Source organism: Mobula hypostoma, chromosome 1, assembly GCF_963921235.1.
Source record: "Mobula hypostoma chromosome 1, sMobHyp1.1, whole genome shotgun sequence".
NCBI classification, from domain to species: domain Eukaryota; kingdom Metazoa; phylum Chordata; class Chondrichthyes; order Myliobatiformes; family Myliobatidae; genus Mobula; species Mobula hypostoma.
The window spans coordinates 248,391,433-248,408,933 of record NC_086097.1 but is presented as its reverse complement, the minus strand read 5'-3'; the positions used below and the strand labels follow the sequence as shown (position 1 = coordinate 248,408,933).

The following is a 17,501-nucleotide window of genomic DNA, read 5'->3' as shown; positions in this document are numbered from 1 at the left end:
GCTTCTTCCCCTTTCATTTCCAGTCCTGATGAAAGACCACAAGATCCCAAAATATAGGAGTAGAATTATGCCAGTTAGCCCATCGTTGTGGCTGATTCATTTTCCTGCTCAGCCCTAATCTTCTGCCTTCTCCCCGTATCTCTATCTCTCCATGCCCTGACTAATCAGGAATCTATCAACCTCTGCCTTAGGTACACCCAATGACTTGGCCTCCACTGCCAGCTGTGGCAACACATTCCACAGATTCACCACTCTCTGGCTAAAGAAATTCTTCCTCATTTCTATTCTAAATTGACATCCTCCTATTCTGAGGCTGTGTCCTCTGGTCCTGCATTCTCCCACCATAAGAAACATCCTCTCCACATCCACTCTATTGAGTCCTTTCAATAGTTGATAGGTTTCAATGAGGTCAAAAAAGTTGTCAGCTTGAAACACACGGTTTATTCCCCACCATGGATGCTGCCTGACCCTCTGGCTTCCTCCAGCACTTTGGGTGTGTTGGTTAAGATTTCCAGCACCTGCAGAATCTCTTGTTTTCGACAACAGTCTTGCCTCTCATATTGTTTTGTTAATTCACCTTTATTATTTACTTATTTATTTTATTTATTGAGATACAGTGCCCGAACAGGCCCTACTGGCCTTTCCAGCCACACAGCCCAGCATATCTGGCAATTTAATCCTAGTTTAATCAGGGGACAATTTACAATGACCAATTAACCTCCTAACTGGTACGTCTTTTGACTGTGGGAGGGAATGGGAGCACCCAGAGGAAACCCAATCGGTCGCGGGGAGAACGGGCAAACTCCTCACAGACAGCGGTGGAATTGAACCCGGGTCGCCGGTACTGTAAAGCATTGTGCTAACCACTTCTCTACCCTGCCGCCATGCTTTCCGCAAGCTTTATGATTCACTTGTTCATTTGATTTGGTGATCTCATGCTTCTTTAGGAACCTCACATTAAAATAAAATGACACCATAAGACATAAGAGCAGAATTAGGCCATTCGGCCCATCGAGTCTGCTCCACCGTTCCATCATGGCTGATCCATTTCCCTCTAACCCCTACCATTAACCGAGGGGCACTTGCGGGCTGCCCTCAGCACACCCTTGTGTTGGTTGGCACATTTATCCATTTGTTTCAATGTACATGTGATCAATCAATCTGAATCTAAGAACAGAAATAAGACAAGTTTAGGGATTCGCGTGGGGAGGACCATTGGCTGGAGAGATCGGACAGAGGTAGGTAGACTAGCCCTCACCTCACCTTCACCCAACTGTCTGATCTGCTTTTGGGGCAGACAAAACAGAAGGTTAGAAAATTAAATTTATTAAAACGTATCAGCAAAACCAGGCTGATTTGGCCATTTGACCAGCTCCAAAATGTGACCAAATATCCATCATCAGGGCCACCCTCCATCCAGGCCATGCTCTTTCCTCACTGCTACCATCGGGAAGGAGGTAAGGGAGCCTCAGCACCTACATCACTAGGTTCAGGCACAGTTATTACCCCTCAACCATCAGGCTCCTGAACCAGTGTGGATAACTTCACTCACCTCAACACTGAACTGATTCCACAACCTATGAACTCACCTTCAAGGACTCCACAACTTAAGTTCTCAGTTTTATATATTTTTATTATTTGCAGTTTTTTTCTTTTGCAAATTGGTTGTTTGTCAGTCTTTATGCGTAGCTTGCCATTGATTCTATTGTATTTCTGTATTCTACTGTGACTGCTCACAAGAAAATGAACCTCAGGGTAGTATATGGTCCTTCCTAGCGTGTCGCACCAGACAGTCAGCGATTCTTGTCTGGCGTGTGGTGTCAGGATTGGTCTCCTTTCGGATTAACCGGGTCACGATATGAACGTTCCTGACTCGACCCTTGTTTTTTTTACGAGGCTAGCTCGACGCTCAACCCGGCACGGATGGAAAGTATGCTCAGGGGGTGGCCCGACTTGGATTCGAGCTCAGGAGCCTTCACTCCGGAGTCCGGCGCTAATGCCACTACGCCACCAGCCGGTTAGTATACAGTGACACTTTGCTAATAAACATACAGTATTTTGAACTCTGAAGTGATTCACCATAAGTGTCTTACCTGTGCGAATCCATTGAATGCAGCACTGGGCATCTAGATAAACAGAAAAAGAAGTGAAAAGTTGGGCTGTGGCCACTCTCTATATCAATCAGAAAATCATATACACTCAGTGGCCACTTTATTAGGTATGCCCGTACGTTAATGTAAATATCTAATCAGCCATCACATAGCAACAACTCAATGCATAAATGCATGCAGACATGGTCAAGAGGTTCAGTTGTTGTTGAGACCAAACATCAGATTGGGGAAGAAATGTGACCTAAGTAACTTTGACCATTGAATGGTTGTTGGTGCCAGACAGGGTAGTTTGAGTATCTCAGAAATTGCTGGACTCCTGGGATTTTCACACTCAACTGTCTCTAGAGTTTACAGAGAACGGTGCAAAAAACGAAAAAAGCATCCTGCGAGCAGCAGTTCTGTGGCCGAAAACGCCATGTCAATGGGAGAGGTCAGAGGAGAATGGCCAAACTGGTTCAAGCTGACAGGAAGGCGACAGTAACTCACATAACCGCAAGTTCCAACAGTGGCGTGCAGAAGAGCATCTCGGAACGCACGGTCTTTCAGATTTGAAGTGGACGAGCCACAGCAGCAGAAGACCACACCTAATATAGGGGCCACTGAGTCTCTATACATACAGGTATCAGATTTGCCATTATGTCTTGCCCTGTGGGAGGAATGACACAAAACAACGACAGCTGAAGGAAAAGCTAAAGCAAGCATGGTAACAAAGGAAAGATTGAAACAAGGGAAATAATGAAACTAAAACTGGTATTTACAGTCAAAGTCTCTCCTAAATAGTTTTTTCTACTCTAAACACTTGACAAGGTACCTCTTCTCTTCCAGCATCTAGTTCCTTGTATAAGAGTCCGTATCTCTGGTTTGCGCTCTCATCTTCAGACAGATCCGAGAGGGTTGTTTCCTTTAGGCTGGATGGACTCTCGTCGCTAGCATTACTTAAAGTCTCTACGGGGCGGGAAGTCTGGGGGGCGTGAGTATCTCTGGCCCGTGTTCCATCACCATCATTTTCAGCGTCCCCATGGAAGTTCTGCGTTTCCTCGTCCTGACTGGAACCGCCCAGCACGTTCCCAGTCTCTGTGTTACCAAACAAACCTGGTGGAGGGTAAAAACTCGCATCCTCATCACACCCTCTCCAAAGATGGGCTTCCCCATCTCTGTCAGGGTTACCGGTCTCCCCTTGGTTTTCCTGAAACGTTGGCCATGAGGCAAATCCGTTCTTCTGGCCTTGCGGCAGACCCAAGAGACCGAGGTCCCACTCGGTGCTGATAACATTGGGTTCCCAGTTTTCTGGCCATATCTCCTGCTTTTCTCTGTCCCAGGATTCCGGCTGCAGGTTTTCGGGGGAGATCACGTTGTCGGTCGCTGTGTGAAATGTGTCTGCTTGATTCTCATCTGAGATCTCAGTGTGGGTTTCATCAGTTTGATTGGTTCCTATCTGTGACGGTGATTCAATTGTATCGTCTGTTGTATTGGTTTCTGGGTTAATAAGTTCAGAATGGTTCTCTCTATCTTGAGATTGTGCAATGCTGCCTGTCTCCTCACAGCTAACACCAAATGTGTCACCTTGAAGGGAAAGAATTTGAGCCCCTTCACTCCCGGAAACAGTCCTCTCCGTTTCCTGGCAGCTTGGGGTACAGTCACCCACACAGGGCGACGGAACATCCTCACCCTGCCAACTATTGGGAATACAATCACTTTTCTGGTTAGGCAGAATGCTAGCTTTTGCACATTGACCATCGAGTAGGTTATCATGGTGGCTTTTGGTACTGTCATCACTCTGAGGCCTCTCAACAAAGCTCAGCTCTTCACCCTCAGGCCCCAGGGCTTCCGTGGTATGGGTTCTGGCCTCATCAACCTTACCTGTATCCTGCACTGGCTCATGTCCTGGCTGCACTATTGAATCATAGTATCCATTATCTATCTGTGCAAATAGATTAACACTTCCTCCCTTAGCCAGTTCTAGGTCTTGGGGCACTACAGGAGTTAAGGATGCCTTCTGATCCACACAGAGGTCTTGCTCCGCATACAGATTTGTAGGCCGACTCCTTCTCCTCATTACTTCAGTGTCTACCTGTTGGTCTAACGGATCCTCCAGCCAACTCTCTGCAACGACTGTACTCTGCTCCTCTTCCCCAGCCCGACACAGCGGGCTTGCAGTGCTCTCGTCTGAGCAGTCTACAGCCTCTTGCTCCCAAGCACATGGCCACGCTTCAAGGTGAGAGCCATGCAGAGGCCCTTCCTCGCTGCTAGTGAGCAGGCCTGTGTCGTTAAGGCTGCGCTGGAGCAGGCCTTGTTGGCTGGCTTCTGATTCAGTAACGTTGCTCGGTTCACCAGCATCTGGGTTGTCCTCTCCAGCCGGCTCACAGACCGAGAAGAGACTGTTTGAAGATTCAGGCTTTTGACAGAAAATGAGTGAAGACAGATATAAAAGACAATAGCACAAGCAGATATGATTTTTTTAAAAAGCAAAACAAAATCATGTTTTTCCAGCAGAGAAGATAAGTAAAAGATATAAAATAAAGCATACTGGATATATGGATTTAAAAAAGACCACACACACACACACACACACACACACACACACACACACAATGCTGGAGGAACTCAGCAGGTCAGACAGCATCTATGGATAAGAATAAACAGTCGATATTTTAGGCCGAGACCCTTCATCAGGACACTCTTCTGTCCTTCAAGTCCTAAAGAAGGGCCTTGGCCCAAAACATCGACTGTTTATTCCTTTCCATAGATGCTGCCTGACCTGCTGAGTTCCTCCAGCATTCTGTGTGTGCTAATCTGGATTTACGAGGGGTGATTGATAAGTTTGTGGCCTAAGGTAGAAGGAGTCAATTTCAGAAAACCTAGTACATTTAGTTTTCAACATAGTCCCCTCCTACATGTACACACTTAGTCCGGCGGTCATGGAGCATACGGATCCCTTCTTTGTAGAAGTGGTCCACAGCAGGGGTGATTGGTAAGTTTGTGGCCTAAGGTAGGAGGAGATGAGTTACTAACTTCAAGCTTTCTGCGTTATCACTCAAAGAGTTGAACTGCACGTGCATGTAACGAGAGCATCTTGGACCTCCAGGTGGTCTCTAGCAGGGACGATTGATAGGTTCGTGGTCTAAGGTAGAAGGAGATGAGTTATACAGCTCTCGTTACGTGCACGTGCAGTTCAACTCTTTGAGTGAAACATGCAGAAAGTTTGAAGTTTCTCCTCATCTGCTTCTACCTTAGGTCATGAACTTACCAATCACCCCTGCTGTGGACCGCTTCTGGAAGTCCAAGATGCCGACTTCTACAAAGAAGGGATCCGTATGCTCCACGACCGCTGGACGAAGTGTGTAAATGTAGGAAAAATAAATGAGCTAGGTTTTCTAAAATTGACTCCTTCTACCTTTGGCTATCACTGCTCGTACAGTGTCTGTAGAATCTCTGGTGTTTCTAAGACAGTAGGATTCTAGGGAGTGGTTTTAAGGAGCCCTGGGTATAAAACTAGCTCTGTGGGGTAACAATGCCCGCGGGTGCCATTCGACCCTGGGACACGTGACTGAAAATGGTCCCCTCTCCCTCCAGACCCCACCTCTTCATTCTCATTCATCATTGACAGGGACACTGAGGCTTTCTTTCGGTCAGGGTCGACCCTGGATGTTTCTGTCCTAGCTGTCATACGCAAGCCAGGCCAGTACGATATGGAGAGCAAGCTGTTGCCCAAGCAGCAGACTCCCACCCCTCCCCACACATCTGATAAACCAATACCGATGGCAGAGACCGACACAGTTTGGTACCAGCAGTGTCGCGGGAGTTGCCAGTCAGCGTTGAATTCAACGTAGGACCGACTACATTTAAAATTTTTTAATTAAGCCGTACTGCATACATGGTAAATATCTGTTTTTCACGGTCTGGAGTAGCACCACAATCTCATCTTGAGTAATGAAAATAAAGTTCTATTCCATTCTATCCTAATCTTAGGGACTCCAACTCCAGATTTTCCCTTGGAGTTCACACCCGAAGCCTTCCCCGTGAGTGGGTATAGCCCCAAGGCAGCGGAGGTTTGAGATCAGAGTTTTCCTTCCCCCAGACGAGCTGCCAACCACAGCTTTTGAGAACCATCTGCCGGAAGTGACTGGTCTTAAGGCACAAGTAACCTGCCTTTGCCCCTTTCCTGACAGTAGAAATGGTTCCGCTGGGTTTAGTAGCTGAGCCACACATATAGGCCAGGAGCTGGACTTGGTTGTCAGAGACTAGTTGAGACACACACCATGGGGAGCAGTTATTAGGTAGTGGGAGCTTGTCCCCATTACCGCCCTCGGTTATAACAACCTTAAGAAACCAGTGGGACACTACACAAGTGCAAATTAATTTTATGGAAAGCTATCTAAGGATGAAAGCATTAATATTGAGAAAAACTAGTCACAGTCAACACACCACAGCAATTTCTTAAATGTACTGTACATGATGAATAAACTTGATTCTTAAAGTTGATGAATGAATTAATATTTCATTTTCTGAGAGATTAAGGAGAGCTCATCTTCAGGACAGTGTGAATATGGAGGAAATGTGGAAATGTACTCACAGGTTGAACTAGTTCTGTGTTTGCCTTGAGAGAAACAAAATTTAGTATTAAATATAGGCATTATGTCTAGTCCATTGTCATTATGCACTGTGAACCTCTACACTTGTTTCACTATGTTTAAATGCCCCACGTATCCATGCAGAAATATGCTCACAAAAAACCAGCTCCTCTTGCTCTGCTGAAGCCTCCCAACACCAACCACGTACATTGAGAATGGTGCCTGAGAAAGGCCAGAAAGATCATGAAGGATCCCAACCACCCTGCTCATGGACTGTTTGCTCCACTCCCATCAGGGAGGAGGCTACATAGAACCCTCACCAGGACCACCAGACTCAAAAACAATTACTTTCCCCAAGCAGAGAGGCTGATCAACACCTCCAGCCACTAACCCACCCCTCCACACCCCCAACCACCACTACTTTATCATTTCCTGTCAGAGTCACCTTACATACAGACACTCCTGTGCCTGGTGTCACTTTATGGACATTCAGTCAATCCATCTTATATATTTATATTCATTATGTTCTTTACCTTACTGTGTTTTTTTTTTGTGCTGCGTCAGATCCAGACTAACAATTATTTCATTCTCCTTTACATTTGTGCACCGGAACTGACATTAAACAATGTTGAAATTTGAAAACAAAATTTTCATCTTCTACCTGAGTGTGCTGTGTACATAATGTACACTCCCATCCAAAGTTAACTAATGAGTATTCTGTCAAAGTTGAGGAGAGTCACTGAGTTATTTCACAGTTATTATTTCACAGTCAATATTGCTTTTTGAAGAACCAACCAGTTCACTGTTTTCTGGGAGCTAGTTAGACTGTATCAATGGAGTTTTATACAGGATTGTCAGAGATCTGTGGTGCACTTGAATAGATTCCTCATATAGACCATCAGCTTCACACGGCAAACTATAAGCAGTTAAATTACATTACATCGAAGGAGGGAGGAGAAGATGGCGGCACGACGCAGCGCGCGCGGCTGTTCCGAATGAATATCGTATGTGTTAACTAGGGGGCCATGCACAATCCGGATTTGATGGAGACAGCTGTGAGAAGCACGGAGGAACATCTGGAGAAACTTCTGAAATGCCTGCTTCGCTGCCGCTGCTACTGTGCAATCGAGAATCTCCGGAGACGAAGGCCCCAAATCCTCGGCTTTGCATATTGCCTGTTGCCGGGGCCGGGGTCGAAGCGCTCGGCAGAGATGGTGCTCGGTGCTCGGTGTGGAAGAGCTGGTCGGAGGCTCGGAGTTTTCGGATGGACTCGGAGTCAGACTGTGGTTGGATGCTTCCAGGATGGTGCATCGGCAAGTTGGCGGCGCTGGAGGTTCACCGTCTGCGTGAGATGATGGGACTTTCGAGAGACTCTGAGACTTTTACTGTGCCATGGTCTGTTCTTATCAAGTTACGGTATTGCTTTGCACTGTTGTAACTATATGTTATCATTATGTGGTTTTTGTTAGTTTTTAAGTCGGTTTGCCATGTTTCTGTGATATCACTCTGGAGGAACATTGTATCATTTCTTAATGCATGCATTACTAAATGACAATAAAAGAGGACTGTGTCCCCTCATAATCTAATCTAATCTAGCATGCTCTTGCGCATCATAGTCATAGAGTATTATAGCTCAGAAGAAGGCCATATGGCCCATCTAGTCTGTGCTGAACTAGTACGCTGCCTAGTCTCAGTCCCTAGAGTAACAGAACTATTATTCTAGCTGCACCCAGACCCCTCCAAACCCCTTCCATCCATGTAGCTATCCAAACTTCTCTTGAATATGTAAACGACCCCACATCCATCATTTCCATTGGCAGCATGTTCCACTCTCTTACCACCTTCTAAGTGAAGAAGTTCCCCTTAAACATTTCACCTTTCACCCTTAACCCATGACCTCTTGTTGCCCAACCTCGGTGGAGAAAAGCCTGCTTACATTTACCCTATCTATACCCCTCATAATTTTGTATATTTCTATCAATTCCCTCCTCATTCTACTACGCTTCAGGGAATGAAGTCCTTACCTATTCAAGTTGCTGGTGAACACAGCAGGCCAGGCAGCATCTCTAGGAAGAGGTACAGTTGACGTTTCGGGCCGAGACCCTTTGTCAGGACTAGTCCTAACAAAGGGTCTCGGCCCGAAACGTCGACTGTACCTCTTCCTATAGATGCTGCCTGGCCTGCTGTGTTCACCAGCAACTTTTGTGTGTGTTGCTTGAAATTCCAGCATCTGCAGATTTCCTCGTGTTTGCCTAACCTGTTCAAACTTTCCCTATACTGTGACTCAGGTCTTCAAGTCCTGGCAACATCCTTGTAAATTTTCTCTGTAGTCTTTCAATCTTATTGATATCTTTCCTGCAGCTAGGTGACCAGAACAGTTCACAACACTCCAAATTTGGCCTCGCCAATGTCTCATACAACTTCAATACAACATCTCAACTCCTGCAGCGCTCAATACAAATCAAATCAAGTTTAATTATCATTCAACAACACCTGGATACAGCTGACTGAAACAGTATTCCTCAGGGTTAAGGTGCAAAACATTCTCAGCACATTTAAAATAATGAGAAAGAAAACAGTCACGCAAAAATACACATCTGTAGCCCACAACCCTGAGCGACTTGCCCAGCAAATTGATGGTAGAGTTCCTGGCAATCCAGCCTGTCATTCTGCTTCGATACCTTGACCGATTGAATCTGATGCTATCTGAGAAGCTACTCTGACAAAATCCCTCAGTGAAACCATCCTCAAGAGTGAATAAACCTAAAGATGAATTTGATTTCAGATGGAAAATATCTTGTTCCTACCTCCCACAGATCCCAAGGAAGAGTCTAAAAAAGATGAAAAAAAGAACATTATTAAAACTGTAGTAATAGTTCTGTTGAAATCACACATATTACATTTCTCCATTTATAGCATTAATAATTAAACTTCCAGTATTTACTGCAGCTGGGTAATTGTAATTCTCAATTTTACTATTTATTTATTTAATAAATAATCAATAAACAACTATTCTGCTTCAACAGGCAGGCTAAACCAGGTGAGGGCAGGCAGCAGCCTCGTACCCAGTGAGACAGGGACATGCCTGTCCCAGCATGCAAGGTCAGCTCTAGCGAATTGGTGAATGAGATCCAACAGCTGGGAAGATGGTATTGCAATTCTCTGTGGAGAGTGAAGGGCACGACGAAGCACAGAAGACCTCATGGTCATCCACTGCAACTAAGGAAGACCCCAGTTTGTGACCCTGGTTTGTACGACTGGACCCAGATTTCACCTGCGGTCGAGAGAGTGGAATTGCCCCAGTGCAATGGTTTCATGTCCTCGTCAGACATGACGGAGCACTGGCAATAAACAATGATCCACAGAGCACAAAAACAGGTCTTTCAGCTCCACTGGATCATGCTGACCACAGCATCCTCACTGCTAGTCCCAGTTGCCTGTGTTCAGTCCATAACCCTCAAGGCCTCTCCCCTCCATGCACCTGTAATGCCCTGGTTCATATTTTTTACTGTTATGCTGGTCTGTATTTGATTTTTGTGCTGTTCTGTGCAAGCTGTTTGTTTGGGTTACTGTTGAAGATAAGAGACAGGAGGATTGTGTGTCATCCAATACGGATGGCCGGATTCAGGGGAGGTTTGTCAGGCAAGGGACTCTAAGGTTGGGCTTGGGGCTTTTGTCAAGGAGATGAAGAGAGAAGACACCAGAGAGAAGAGGTCGTAGGATTCGACCCAGAGCAGCGCCATGATTCGACGAAGCCCGGAATGAGATCGAAGGAGGATCAGCGAAGGGGAAACCGTGAGCTCCAACTTGTGCACATTAGACTGTTTCATTAAAATGGGCCCTTTTCTTTACTAACCCTTCAGTCAAATTAAGAACTATAAAGCTGAATTGTTTATTTGTATGCGGTATACCGTCTGTTTTTCCATGATAATGGTACCGTCCTCTGAGTACTCACTATCCTTTGAGTTAAAAGATCACCTATCAGGTCTCTTTTTGAATTTATCTCATCATAAATATGTGTCCCCTGGTTTTGCCCTGGGGAAAAAGACTATGACTATCCACCTTATCCACACCTGTCATGATTCTTAAAAGTTCCTGTGAGGTCACCCCTCATTCTCCTGCTCTCAAGGAAATACAGATCCCAGACAGCCAACCTCTCCCCATAACTCAGGCTCTCTTGTCCAGGCAGAATCCTCAATAGAACACAATTCTTATACTTCTTCTCATTTCAGGTACCCTACAGCTGGATGTCCTGGGTGGTGAAGATCTTAATGATGGATGTCTCCTTCCTGAGTCATCACCTTTTGAAAATGTCCTCGATCGTGCCCGTGATGAAGCTGGTTGAGTTTGCAACCCTCTGCAGTTTTTTCCAATTCCTAACAAAGGACCTTGCAAGGAATGTGCCCTCTTCTCATTACTACCATCAATAGGGAGGTGCAGGAGGCTGAAGACCTACACTCATTTTAAGAGCAGTTCCTTGCCTTCCGCTTTGGATTTCTGACTGGCCAGTGAACCCATAAATACTACCTCACTCTTATTGTCTTTACACTACTTATTTATATTTTTATACTTCTTATTGTAAATCATAATATTTCACTGTACTTCTGCCTCAAAACAACAAAATTCATTTTATCCTCGGCAGTATGTGCTATGTTACATGATATAGGCAATCACACTCTCATGACCATGATTGTTTTTGGTAAATTTTTTTTACATAAGTGGTTTGCCATCGCCTTCTTCTGGGCAGTGTCTTTACAAGAGGGGTGACCCTCAGACATTATCAATACTCGTCAGAGATTGTCTGCCTGGTGTAAGTGGTGGCATAACCAGGACTTGTGATCTGCACTGGCTGCTCAGACGGCCATCCATCACCTGCTCCCGTGGCTTCACGTGACCCTGATCGGGGAGGGCTGCACAGGTACTACATTTGACCAAGGGTGACCTGCAGGCTAATGAGGGAAGGGGTGCCTTACACCTCCTTTGGTAGAGATGTATCTCCACTCCACCACCCTATTCATGACATATTGAACCTCAATGATGATAAATCTGATTCTGATAAAGTTAATCAGGCTGCCCACACCTCTGCCGGCCAACAACTGAGGCATTCACCCATGGGAAATATCACACACACTATGAAGTCAAAATTGACGCCACACAGAAAATCCCACACTTCCAAGCATCCCGTCACAAATCCCAGCCCAGTCAATATGAGTAGTTGTATTTTCACTTCTTACAAGGGAACATGAAATCTCTATAACACACAGACCTGAGCGTGTGGTGACTGACTTTGCGTTGCTGTACTGGTCTGGTCAGGTTTGAAAGGATCGAAGTCCATGTCAAGCAGAGACTCGCCCGGCTGTGTGGCAGGTTGTTCCGGCTATGTGAAGCAAGAAGGAGAAACAATTGAAATATACTTTAGTTTTGTCTCCAGTGGAACATCACAAAATAGGTCTACATGTTTTAATGAAGATCATACTAAGGTCAGTCACATTTGCTACAACCAGATGGATCCTACACTGATGCATCAATTTCCCAACACCAATGCTCCCAGCTAACAATATATCAGCACCAAATTTCTAAGCTCCAACTATCCTGGCACTGACGAACACTGTTCCCACTGTCCCAGTACCGACAGAACCAGTTCCCACTGTCCCAGCATTGACAGACACAGTTCCCACTGACCCAGCACTGACAGACCCAGTTCCCACTCTCCCAGCACTGGCAGAACCAGTTCCCACTCTCCCAGCACTGACAGAACCAGTTCCCACTGTCCCAGTACCGACAGACACAGTTCTCACTGTCCCAGCACTGACAGACACAGTTCCCACTCTCCCAGCACTGACAGAACCAGTTCCCACTCTCCCAGCACTGACAGAACCAGTTCCCACTGTCCCAGTACTGACAGAACCAGTTCCCACTGTCCCAGCATTGACAGACCCAGTTCCCTCTGTCCCAGCATTGACAGACCCAGTTCCCTCTGTCCCAGTACTGACAGACACAGTTCCCTCTGTCCCAGCATTGACAGACACAGTTCCCACCGACCCAGCACTGACAGACCCAGTTCCCACTGTCCCATTCCTTTCAGAACCAGTTCCCTCTGTCCCAGCAGTGATAGAACCAGTTCCCACTGACACAGCACTGACAGACCCAGTTCCCTCTGTCCCAGCACTGACAGACCCAGTTCCCACTGTCCCAGTACTGACAGACCCAGATCGCACTGTCCCAGCACGGACAGACACAGTTCCCACTGTCCCAGTACTGACAGATCCATTTCCCTCTGTCCCAGTACTGACAAACACAGTTCCCTCCGTCCCAGCACTGACAGACACAGTTCCCACTGTCACAGCACTGACAGACCCAGTTCCCACTGTCCCAGCACTGACAGACCCAGATCCCACTGTCCCAGTACTGACAGACCCAGATCCCTCTGTCCCAGTACTGACAGATCGATTTTCCTCTGTCCCAGCACTGACAGACATAGTTCTCACTGTCCCAGTACTGATAGACACAGTTCCCACTGCCCTGGCACTGACAGTCACAGTTTCCACTGTCCCAGCACTGACAGACCCAGTTCCCTCTGTCCCAGCACTGACAGACCCAGTTCCCACTGTCCCAGTACTAACAGAACCAGTTCCCACTGCTCCAGCACTGACAGACACAGTTCCCACTGTCCCAGTACTGACAGAACCAGTTCTCACCATCACAGCACTGACGGACCCAGTTCCCAATGTCTCAGCACTGACAGCCCCAGTTCCCACTGGCCCAGCACTGACAGACACAGTTTCCACTGTCCCTGCACTGACAGACCCAATTCTCTCTGTCCCAGCACTGACAGACATAGTTCTCACTGTCCCAGTACTGACAGACACAGTTCCCACTGCTCCAGCACTGACAGACACAGTTCCCACTGTCCTGGCACTGACAGACCCAGTTCCCACTGTCCCAGCACTGACAGACACAGTTCCCACTCTCCCAGCACTGACAGAACCAGTTCCCTCTGTCCCAGCATTGACAGAGTCAGTTCCCACCGACCCAGCACTAACAGACCCAGTTCCCACTGTCCCAGTACTGACAGACCCAGATGGCACTGTCCCAGTACTGACAGACACAGTTCCCACTGTCCCAGTACTGACAGAACCAGTTCCCACTGTCCCAGTACTGACAGACCCAGATCGCACTGTCCCAGTACTGACAAACACAGTTCCTACTGTCCCAGCACTGACAGGCACAGTTCTCACTGTCCCAGTACTGACAGACCCAGATCCCTCTGTCCCAGTACTGACAGACCCAGATCCCACTGTCCCAGTACTGACAGACCCAGATCGCACTGTCCCAGTACTGACAGACCCAGATCCCTCTGTCCCAGTACTGACAGATCGATTTCCCTCTGTTCCAGCACTGACAGACACAGTTCTCACTGTCCCAGTACTGACAGACACAGTTCCCACTGCCCTGGCACTGACAGTCACAGTTTCCACTGTCCCTGCACTGACAGACCCAATTCCCTCTATCCCAGCACTGACAGACACAGTTCCCACTGTCCCAGTACTAACAGAACCAGTTCCCACTGCTCCAGCACTGACAGACACAGTTCCCACTGTCCCAGTACTGACAGAACCAGTTCTCACCATCCCAGCACTGACGGACCCAGTTCCCAATGTCTCAGCACTGACAGCCCCAGTTCCCACTGGCCCAGCACTGACAGACACAGTTTCCACTGTCCCTGCACTGACAGACCCAATTCTCTCTGTCCCAGCACTGACAGACATAGTTCTCACTGTCCCAGTACTGACAGACACAGTTCCCACTGCTCCAGCACTGACAGACACAGTTCCCACTGTCCCGGCACTGACAGACCCAGTTCCCACTGTCCCAGCACTGACAGACCCAGATCCCTCTGTCCCAGTACTGACAGACACAGTTCCCACTGTCACAGCACTGACAGACACAGTTCCCACTGCTCCAGCACTGACAGACCCAGTTCCCACTGTCCCAGCACCGACAGACACAGTTCCCACTCTCCCAGCACTGACAGAACCAGTTCCCTCTGTCCCAGCATTGACAGAGTCAGTTCCCACCGACCCAGCACTAACAGACCCAGTTCCCACTGTCCCAGTACTGACAGACCCAGATGGCACTGTCCCAGTACTGACAGACACAGTTCCCACTGTCCCAGTACTGACAGAACCAGTTCCCACTGTCCCAGTACTGACAGACCCAGATCGCACTGTCCCAGTACTGACAAACACAGTTCCTACTGTCCCAGCACTGACAGGCACAGTTCTCACTGTCCCAGTACTGACAGACCCAGATCCCTCTGTCCCAGTACTGACAGACCCAGATCCCACTGTCCCAGTACTGACAGACCCAGATCGCACTGTCCCAGTACTGACAGACCCAGATCCCTCTGTCCCAGTACTGACAGATCGATTTCCCTCTGTTCCAGCACTGACAGACACAGTTCTCACTGTCCCAGTACTGACAGACACAGTTCCCACTGCCCTGGCACTGACAGTCACAGTTTCCACTGTCCCTGCACTGACAGACCCAATTCCCTCTGTCCCAGCACTGACAGACACAGTTCCCACTGTCCCAGTACTAACAGAACCAGTTCCCACTGCTCCAGCACTGACAGACACAGTTCCCACTGTCCCAGTACTGACAGAACCAGTTCTCACCATCCCAGCACTGACGGACCCAGTTCCCAATGTCTCAGCACTGACAGCCCCAGTTCCCACTGGCCCAGCACTGACAGACACAGTTTCCACTGTCCCTGCACTGACAGACCCAATTCTCTCTGTCCCAGCACTGACAGACATAGTTCTCACTGTCCCAGTACTGACAGACACAGTTCCCACTGTCCCGGCACTGACAGACCCAGTTCCCACTGTCCCAGCACTGACAGACCCAGATCCCTCTGTCCCAGTACTGACAGACACAGTTCCCACTGTCACAGCACTGACAGACACAGTTCCCGCTGTCCCTGCACTGACAGACCCAATTCCCTCTGTCCCAGCACTGACAGACACAGTTCCCACCAACCCAGCACTGACAGACCCAGTTCCCTCCGACCCAGCACTGACAGACCCAGTTCACTCTGTCCCAGCATTGACAGAGTCAGTTCCCACCGACCCAGCACTGAAAGACCCAGTTCCCACTGTCCCAGTACTGACAGACCCAGATGGCACTGTCCCAGTACTGACAGACACAGTTCCCTCTGGCCCAGCACTGACAGACACAGTTCCCACTGTCCCAATACTGACAGAACCAGTTCCCACTGTCCCAGTACTGACAGACTCAGATCGCACTGTCCCAGTACTGACAGACACAGTTCCTACTGTCCCAGCACTGACAGGCACAGTTCTCACTGTCCCAGTACTGACAGACCCAGATCCCACTGTCCCAGTACTGACAGACCCAGATCGCACTGTCCCAGTACTGACAGACCCAGATCCCTCTGTCCCAGTACTGACAGATCGATTTCCCTCTGTCCCAGCACTGACAGACACAGTTCTCACTGTCCCAGTACTGACAGACACAGTTCCCACTGCCCTGGCACTGACAGTCACAGTTTCCACTGTCCCTGCACTGACAGACCCAATTCCCTCTGTCCCAGCACTGACAGACCCAGTTCCCTCTGTCCCAGCACTGACAGACCCAGTTCCCACTGTCCCAGTACTAACAGAACCAGTTCCCACTGCTCCAGCACTGACAGACACAGTTCCCACTGTCCCAGTACTGACAGAACCAGTTCTCACCATCCCAGCACTGACGGACCCAGTTCCCAATGTCTCAGCACTGACAGCCCCAGTTCCCACTGGCCCAGCACTGACAGACACAGTTTCCACTGTCCCTGCACTGACAGACCCAATTCTCTCTGTCTCAGCACTGACAGACATAGTTCTCACTGTCCCAGTACTGACAGACACAGTTCCCACTGCTCCAGCACTGACAGACACAGTTCCCACTGTCCTGGCACTGACAGACCCAGTTCCCACTGTCCCAGCACTGACAGACCCAGATCCCTCTGTCCCAGTACTGACAGACACAGTTCCCACTGTCACAGCACTGACACAGTTCCCACTGTCCTAGTACTGACAGAACCAGTTCCCACTGTCCCAGCACTGACAGACACAGTTCCCACCAACCCAGCACTGACAGAACCAGTTCCCACTGTCTCAGTACTGACAGACCCAGTTCCCTCTGTCCCAGCATTGACCGAGTCAGTTCCCACTGACAGACCCAGTTCCCACTGTCCCAGTACTGACAGACCCAGATGGCACTGTCCCAGTACTGACAGACACAGTTCCCTCTAGCGCAGCACTGACAGACACAGTTCCCACTGTCCCAGTACTGACAGAACCAGTTCCCACTGTCCCAGTACTGACAGACCCAGATCGCACTGTCCCAGTACTGACAGACACAGTTCCTACTGTCCCAGCACTGACAGGCACAGTTCTCACTGTCCCAGTACTGACAGACCCAGATCCCTCTGTCCCAGTACTGACAGAGCCAGTTCCCACTGTCCCAGTACTGACAGACACAGTTCCCACTGTCCCAGCACTGACAGACCCAGATCACACTGTCCCAGCACTGACAGGCACAGTTCTCACTGTCCCAGTACTGACAGACCCAGATCCCTCTGTCCCAGTACTGACAGAGCCAGTTCCCACCGACCCAGCACTGACAGACACAGTTCCCACTGTCCCAGTACTGACAGACCCAGATCACACTGTCCCAGCACTGACATACACAGTTCCCACTGTCCAGTACTGACAGAACCAGTTCCCTCCGTCCCAGCACTGACAGACACAGTTCG

General features: G+C 48.4%; 1 protein-coding gene across 3 annotated transcripts in view; it reads right to left on the bottom strand.

Moving 5' to 3' along the window:
* amph (amphiphysin) overlaps window positions 1-17,501 on the bottom strand; it is a 258,121-nt gene that overhangs the window by 41,908 nt on the left and 198,712 nt on the right. For all 3 annotated transcript variants that reach the window (XM_063066808.1, XM_063066827.1, XM_063066817.1), the window contains 4 exons: window positions 11,949-12,059; window positions 9,490-9,513; window positions 6,685-6,708; window positions 2,094-2,126 (listed from right to left, as the gene is read on the bottom strand). In XM_063066808.1, coding sequence (XP_062922878.1) covers window positions 2,094-2,126; window positions 6,685-6,708; window positions 9,490-9,513; window positions 11,949-12,059 — 192 coding nt within the window. The remainder of the gene's footprint in view (window positions 1-2,093; window positions 2,127-6,684; window positions 6,709-9,489; window positions 9,514-11,948; window positions 12,060-17,501) is intronic.